At 41.8% G+C, this 8,467-nt stretch overlaps 1 protein-coding gene across 4 annotated transcripts in view; it reads right to left on the bottom strand.

The window, feature by feature from the left end:
- Positions 1–1,459: 1,459 nt before the first annotated feature.
- ULK4 (unc-51 like kinase 4) overlaps positions 1,460–8,467 on the bottom strand; it is a 68,975-nt gene continuing 61,967 nt past the window's right edge. For 3 of the 4 annotated variants that reach the window (XM_061555197.1, XM_061555200.1, XM_061555199.1), the window contains 2 exons: positions 3,139–3,227; positions 1,461–2,023 (listed from right to left, as the gene is read on the bottom strand). In XM_061555197.1, coding sequence (XP_061411181.1) covers positions 1,963–2,023; positions 3,139–3,227 — 150 coding nt within the window. In that variant the 3' untranslated portion in view covers positions 1,461–1,962. Of the gene's footprint in view, positions 2,024–3,138; positions 3,228–8,467 lie in introns of all 4 variants that reach the window. The other variant, XM_061555201.1, reaches the window with a different exon arrangement.

Raw genomic sequence — 8,467 nt, 5'->3', positions numbered from 1 at the left:
TGGATTTATTTTGGCGACGGACAACACGCTCAAATACAAACTTCAGCTGGCACCAAGAATTGTAAAACAAAGCCCATAGTGACTCCCATGGGGTCCTCCACAACACAGCTGATGTAACAACTGATGCTCTGTCATCTGAATGTTTTTAATTTCTAGCCCTGTCCCTTGAAGATTTTTATAATGCAACATATTGACAGGACACATAGTTGGACTTTCATTCCACAAAAATGTGCTGTTCACCATGGCAAATAAGGCCAGCGTTGACTCAATCGAGGCCACATCTGCTTGTGAGGGTGACCACTGGTGCCAAGGATGGCTGCTGAGTACAGTGTGGGGATGCGAGGTGAGTATAATGTCTCTTTAAAAGCAAACGATGCCCGCTGTTTTTCGTATCCTGTCTGTGGGGATGCCATGGCAGAATGCTCCCCACGATACCAAGAAGAGTGATCGTGAAGGCCCCAGGAAGGCAGTGGCAACATGGTGGCCCGCAGTCGACCAACGGTTTAACATGTTGGTCATCTGATAAACAGAATTTTTTTTTATAACATGCACTACACGATGGTGGCTTTTTATTATGCAGCCATTGTTCAAGGGGCTGAAACTAACTTCTTCCATCTTGACTTGAAGCTTTCGTGACTGCAGGAATTCATATTCTTTGGGTCTTTCAGTAAAGCCACGTAGATAGATCTTACATTGACATGCTAATCTCTCAATTCAATGTCCACCTCCGCAGCTTCGTTGTGGACGTAGCTCTCCGTTGTACCCCATCTTACATTTACATGCAAATTTGATCACTAGCCCCGCCCACTTTGCTTATGACCCTTGGGCTACACCCATCTCAAACCTTTATTACATCCTGCTGCAGCAGCTCTCCCGCTTTTTCACCTGATGACGATTGCTTGTGTTGCGATCAAAACGTCGTTATATTTTTATATATTTTTTATATCTATGTGGCTTTAACGGATGACCCAAAGAATATTAATTTCTGCAGTCATGAAAGCTTTAAATCAAGATTTAACTGCCTCTACGGGGAGTTTATCCACAACTATTAGATCGTTTAACAAACTTCGAGACAAAGGCTCATCTGATCGAGTCGCTCACTTTTCTGAAGAGATATCGCGACACTAAGGTAATACCGATCGCCTTTACACTCACATCTGCTGCTGTCACTTCTAATGCTAAACAGATCTTGTTCAGGGCCAGCCTAGCCCTGATCTCAGAGAGAATCAGATTGCTCCGATTTGAACTAGACAATTTTGATTTGAAGCTTTCGTGACTGCAGGAATGAATACTCTTTGGTTCTTTCGGTAAAGTCACGTAGATAGAAAATTAATAGATCGCGACGTTTCGATCACAACCCAAGCAACTGTCATCAGGTGAGACAAACAGCAGGAGAACTGTGATGTTTGCGTCAGCAGCTCCCCTGCTGTGTTTGTCTCACCTGATGACGGTTGCTTGTGTTGCGATCGAAACATCGTGATCTATTAATTTTATATCTTCGTGACTTTACCGAAAGAACCAAAGAGTTTAAACTAGACAACTTAGACAAGACTCTCTTGCAATCACACTTAACATTGACAGACATTTTTTCTCATTTTTCGTGGCTTTACCAAAAGACCCAAAGAATATAACTTCTTCGATTTGATAACGGCGAGCTGAAACCCGTATCTAAAACGAGATTTTAAACCTAAGTTTGGGTGGTACCACTGCCTCTCAAACATGACCATTGAGACCATTGAGTGATTCTGCCACCTGGGTTTTGTTGATATCTTTGTGCTTTTACTTGTCGACCACATTGCAGGGCAACATCGTAAAACAAAGACACTTTGTATTCACATAATTTACTTACATGATTGCCTATTAAGATAATATTTTCTCCCAAAACTAAGCAATTTAACTTTGAATATGTATTTACATAAGGCATACTTTGAGAAGGAAGAAGTATATTCTTCAGTCACGTTTTCACAGGATGTGCTGCAGAATCTCAGAAGCCAGGGATGCCACGGTCACATCTGCAGCAGAACTGAAAAAATACATCATGTTAAACATACATTCATACAGCACATCTTCCATAGACTTTTCACAAAATATGAAAATGTTAACACCTACATCTGCAGTGTAAGACCAGGCGTACTCTCAACCAATTAGAGTTCGTGAAAAGTCCGGTGTTAGTCTGCTCAAATTACGGGTAGTCATCTCTGTTGACAGCCCTGAGACATTTGTAGACATTTTACATTGCCATACCCATGGTCAGTCTTTTCCATAGGATAACCACTTTTAACCTCCCACAACATGGTACGTATCAACCCGGATAATTTACGGAGCCAACCCCTTGAGATTTCAACATATGACATCTGATCCTAGAGTCGAGGATTCTGACCACAGCGCCACCTGACCAGTACAACTTCTGAATAATGTGCGTGCATTGTGCTTTTCTCATGCGAGATGGGCACAAGGCCAAACAAAGCCACTAAGTCAGACGTCAAGCCAGACAGTAGTGGGCTATAGGAATAACCCAGACTGGTTCGTCCTGTTTTTGCACATTTCCTCAAAAAGACTAACACTCACAAATGACTATAAAACGCTTCATAACATATGGCCCCAAGTGAGTAATAATGGTTACTCACGCATACATATGAGTTTATACATGTTTGTGCTGTGCAAAATTGCTGTGCTATGGATCATAATTATGCAATAGTTACGAGGAAATGCATGTAATATAATTGACTTTTCAGCTTGGAAAATGTTTCCTTCCCAATATGTTAATGGTAATAAGTACAATTGCAGAACCAAAGCTTATCATTACTGCACAAGTCAAGTGCCAAAGTGTCTCCCTGCTTAAAACGGAGTGGTGTCCATCTCCATCGTGGTGGAAATATAACATTCCTATGAAAAGCAAATTTATCTTCAAGATAACCACCTACGATACCCATATAGGAGCGTCATATGGAATTTGCAACATTGGTTGAGTACAACTATTGTTGTTTCTAATCTAGATAACACACGTGTGTGTTATCGATTTTAAAAAATGGCATAAATATAGATTTGAGCCAGGAATCTCAGTGCTGTTGACTTGGTGCTCTGACAGCCATTATCGGCTCCATTGTCAAGCCAATGTTAAGCTTGGCTTCATCTCACCTGGCAGTGATGGCCAGCTGCTGTAGCGCTGAGGTGAGGACATCGCCGTGCAGCCTCACGCTCTGGGTGTGCTTCTCATCTGCAGTCACCTGCTCACACAAAGGGGCAGATATATTCATTGTACACTGGTGCTTTTTGCTGCAGCTTTCCTTCGTGGACTCAGTGATGATATGTCAATGCCAATATCAAAGTGTCTTCCTCTTTATTTTTTGTTCTGTTTTCTCTTTAGTTCATTGCCGTGCTTGATTTTATTTTTACCATTTCGAGGCTGTCTTGTTCTCTTGACTTCTCACCTAGTTAAACAAAACAAACTCAAGTGATCTCCCTGCTCAAACAAACCTTTGGGGTGGCATTCTTCTCTGAGAACCCATGAGCCAATGGTCAAAATTCTTTACAAGAACCATTTTACGAAAAAGACAACTATTCCTGAACTCCCACAGAGTGATACTCACTTCATTAACTCAACTGTCTATCACATATAAAACATCACACAAATACGTGTGTCAGGAATGGAAATGACAGTTATTGTTATTGCACTGTAGGAGCATATATGGATACATTCTGAATATCATGCTATATTAGAATGTTGCTGTGTGTTACCAGATATATATTTTTTAAGTGGCTGAAATCTGAATTTGAACCAGGAATTTCAATGCCAGTACATACAGATCTATTAGAGGCCAAGATGTGGCAGCCAATGGGCTATAGAACACCGATTTGTGGGATGGTTAGCATATGCCATAACACAACGCTGGAGGTTGTTTTAACCAGAGTAATAGCACATCTATGCAGTGTGTCATTCCGATTATTACGGTTGGCTACGTACGATACGAAAGAAGTTCAACTGACAGCAATGCAATCTGGCCGTGGAGTGGTGGCGCAGTGGTTAGCACATAGCACTATGAGCCCAGGGATCTGAGTTTGATTCTCGGCCACGGTATCTTAACTGGTACTGGGCCCCTCCCCCTTTCACTAACCAGCACTGACCAGACTAGTGAAGTATGGTCCAGTAAACCGCACGATCGACATGTTGTAGCGAGGTCGTCATCCAGCAGTGGAGTGATAAAAGGGCTGCGAATTATTATGTATTGGTCTGCCTTCTTCACCAAGGTGTGTAAACAGCCATCTGACTGTCAGCATCTACAGTTAATTTGACACCAAAAATACAAGCTTGGGTTGCACGTAGCCCAACGTTTAATGTGGATTCTTGGAATTGCCAGCTGGGTTCTAAGTCTCTTTGAGCCGTGTGTGCCGACACACCCATAATAAATTACTGAATCCTTAATTACATTTGCCAGTGACGTGTAAGGTAGAAATGCCATCACCTTATGAGCAATGACGCAAAGAGATGTTTGCATTGTTTCAATGACCCCTGAGATAATAACAAATATTCTCTACACCACTAGGTCAGTCGTGAACAAATCATTTTTAATGCTTGCAATTTCATAATTTTCATGACTGGTGCTTAGAAGTGTCCAGTATTTAGGGAAACAAATAACGTCAGGTATTTTGTGCAACTTTTTTTAACCTAGTTTCCAAAATGGTAAATTAATTATTTGCACCTCGAAAAATTGTTAAGGCTTCATATGCACTGATGGGCTCGTCGAATACTTCAAAAGTAACTGCACAATGCCAGGTTGTTGTCAAAGGGAGCTAATGTTGATGTTGGTGACACCATTCCCCATGGAGCCTCTGACTTGATTATGTCAGTGTCTACCTGATCAAATGAATATTGGGGAGTCAGTCGCAAAAATGATACATTCCCATGATGGAGGGAACGTTATCAACAGAACAATAACTACTATCATCATCATCAAAGCCATGTTCAATCTACTGATGGATGAAGGCCTTCCCAAGCTGGTACCACTACTCTGCTTGAAACATTGTCAACATCCCACTAAAAAGTAAACATTTAATCAAGTCTGGAGGGATAATGGATGATGTCCCCTGATTCGAATTTGTACTCAACATATTCTGATGAAGAGTCAAGAATCTACCCCAGGCAAACCTTTGCAAGCTGGGAAGTGATTGAGAATTGTTTTCCCCCATCACAAATACATATCCATATTGTAATATATTTTAAGCATGATATCTCAGCCATACAGCATGTGGTTTTCCTACAATGTGTGTGTGTCCTGCTTTTTGTACATTGCTTTGATATGTAGATGCTTTAAGATGTTATATTAGTCCAAATATTACATACATACAAATTTTATTAAACAAAAATTAACTAGCCACTATGGGAGCTATACAACATTTTCATTTATAAATGCCATTGACAGTGAATAATTGAAATTGGACCTTATTGAGTTATCATATCACATATATACTCCAGATGCGTTATTATACCAGTCACTACTGAATTAATGTTTCAGTTTTCGTTTTTTGGGGCACCATGGTGGTGAGATGTTAACTGCCTTGCCTGGTATACAGGAGATCGTGGGTTCGATCCCAACCCTGATGTATGTATATTTGGAGTTTCCATGTTGTCCCCGTGGTCACGTGGACTTTTCCCTCCACATTTAGAAACATGCGTTGGGAGTATTTGGCTGCTATACATTTCCACACGATTAGTCACTTCCTTGAGCTATCATTTTTGGCCAGGTCGCTTTTGAAAAGAGCTAAATAGCTAGTGGGCCATACCTGGTAAACTAAAATTAGTTTAGCTATTTTTAGTATAATCTGCATATTCTAATTATATTTCTCATATGGATGTTTATATAATTTCTACCACTGGCCAAGAGAAATGGGTGCCACCCACTGCTCGTTTCAGTAGGAGAACTGAGTTGGATCCTTTTTTGTTACCCTGGCATTTATTTGCAAAGGAGATGAGTTGTTTCATCATCAATTATGTGGCCTCACCAAAATATACATTATGAAGTCAAAGAAAGTTGCAAAGAAGCTCAAAATTTAATTAAATCTTGGTGCCAGAATGTATAGTAGACTAGGGGCCTGTGTTTATACTACAGCTGTGTCTTCCATCGTATGGCTACTAAACCTTTCCTGATGTGCAGAAGTTCCAGCCACTAACCCCCCACCCACCCCCGGGAACACAATATTATTATATATACCTACAATTATGCTGTGTAATTTCCTTCAAAAGGACCGCTACACACCACGGACTGCCTGAACATGTGCATTCACGCAAATAAGTAGCCACATGTGCTTGCACGTACACAGTCACGTGCTCAAAAGTGAATTCACATGCTTGTACACAGATACATGTGTGTGCGCATAAACATGAATGCCAAAGAACATATGCAGGAGTTGTGCCAACATGTGGCTGTCTGCTGCTCACCCCATAATTAGCAGAAGCTTCCCGGGGGGGGGGAGGGGTCCTGTCTATACTCAGAATATTACAAATAATACCTGACCTTTTCCTACTTCCCGACCCTAACAAAATGCTACGCACACAGTACATGACATGCTTGGCACCATCATCGAGCTAAAGGAGTGAATGTTGGCTGGGTAAGAGGTGCTCCTCGTAAAGTCTTGGAATGTTAAGAATTCCAACACTGGTGCAATCAAACATAAGCACACCTGCACATCTCACGCTTGTTTTCGAAACACGAAGACAGTCCAACGCTCATGCGCTTTATCGAGCATATAACCTCTGATTAGCATGGTTGGCTATGTACGGTGCGAAAGAAGTTCAACAAACATAACATGGCGTGGCTCCACACTCAAACAAGATTCAGACAATGTTCTTCTCCACTGGCAGCCCTGAGATGTGGAGAACAAATCCAAATTCCATTGGCAAAGACCGGTATCCTTAAACAATGACGACTGACTTCCCTTATAATGGTGGACAGAATATATGTTTGTATATTGGCCGCGTTGCTCTATTTTGGGTCTACATTCACAGACAATGAGGCTGATGTGGAGGCAGCATCATGCTAGGTTCGTTCATAAAATTACGCATACAATCCCAATCAGTGCTACATACAATCCCAAGTGTTAAGAATATTGTGTTGCCACACTGCAGAATGCAAAAGATCACCCATGTAGCCAAATGGGTTGGCAGGGAATGTGCTGTTAGTTGGCACTGAGCATGGCCATCTTGGCACAAAGAGGTGACTGTGTGGCCAGAACCATGCATGCTCCGCAAACTTGGTCTCAAAACTGCTGATGCTAACCACACTGCACCAGGTACTTGTTTAAGGTGCAATCATTCCAGGTGCAATCATTCCAGGTGCAGACATAAGTTGCCTCTTATGTTGTTCACGGACAAAAATTAAAGCAAGTATGAAGAGTATTCTTAGGTTTTTTCGGTAAATTCACGTAGGTAAAAAGTTTAAATTAATAAAGGTTAAATAAAATTGAATAAAAATCACGACGTTTTGGAGGCAACACAAGCTTCCGTCTTCAGGTGGTACAGCAATCGTGCTGTGACGGTTCCACCTGAAGACAGAAGCTTGTGTTGCCTCCGAAACGTCGTGATTTTTATTTTATTTTTATTTTACTTTTATTAATTTTAATTTTTTACCTACGTGACTTTACCGAAAAAACCTAAGAATATGAATCCTTGCAGTCACGAAAGCTTCAAATCTAGAAGTATGAAGAGATATTAGCAGATTTTGCTATAACTACACAGTTGCTCCCTCTCCTATTCTTCCACACACAAACACAAAGATCCCCGTATAGCCTTAACAAACTGTTAGGGCAAGTGCTGTTAGCATGCACTTATGAAGGCTGGCATGGCACATGAGGGGGTAGGTGGCCAGCACCATGCCCAACCGCCTTTCTCTCCTTAGTGGCAATGTTTACACACCGCCCAGGACCAGGTAAGTCACTGCTGTTGACGGTGAGCTTTAATCGTACTCGGGTCGCTGGGTTTATAGCGCTAACCACTACACTATCGCTCTGCCCACACACACACACACACTTAACACACTTAAAGGACCACCATGGCTAGAAACAAACTCCCTTCTTCAAATGCATTGTGCTAAGAAAATGTTGGGTCACGAATTATGTTAGCACCAAAAGAAACACATTTCAAAAACATGCTGCCATGCCGATGTAAGCTGTTTTCTGAAAAGAAAGGGTGTGCAGAGGCAATAGCAGCAGGTGATGGCTATTTATCACATGTCGCGACCAGTGACGTGCGGTGAGGTCAATGGCTGGGGAGGCACAGCCAGATTCACACACTGAGGGGGGCGTGTCTGACACGCCCCCCTCAGTGAGGCAGATGTGATAGCTGCCTCCCCTGGTGCTTTTTCATTGCAGTTTCATGACGAGACCAGCGAGCCTAAATATCTCTTTATACACATAAATGAAATAAGGTACGTGGAGCATGGAAGGCGAGGACATGAAATTAAGGGGTCTACAA

This window comes from Lethenteron reissneri, chromosome 20 (assembly GCF_015708825.2).
Source record: "Lethenteron reissneri isolate LAM-NWPU_2019-01 chromosome 20, ASM1570882v1, whole genome shotgun sequence".
NCBI classification, from domain to species: Eukaryota; Metazoa; Chordata; class Hyperoartia; order Petromyzontiformes; family Petromyzontidae; genus Lethenteron; species Lethenteron reissneri.
The sequence above is the reverse complement of the archived record's forward strand: the minus strand, read 5'-3'. Positions and strand labels throughout refer to the sequence as shown.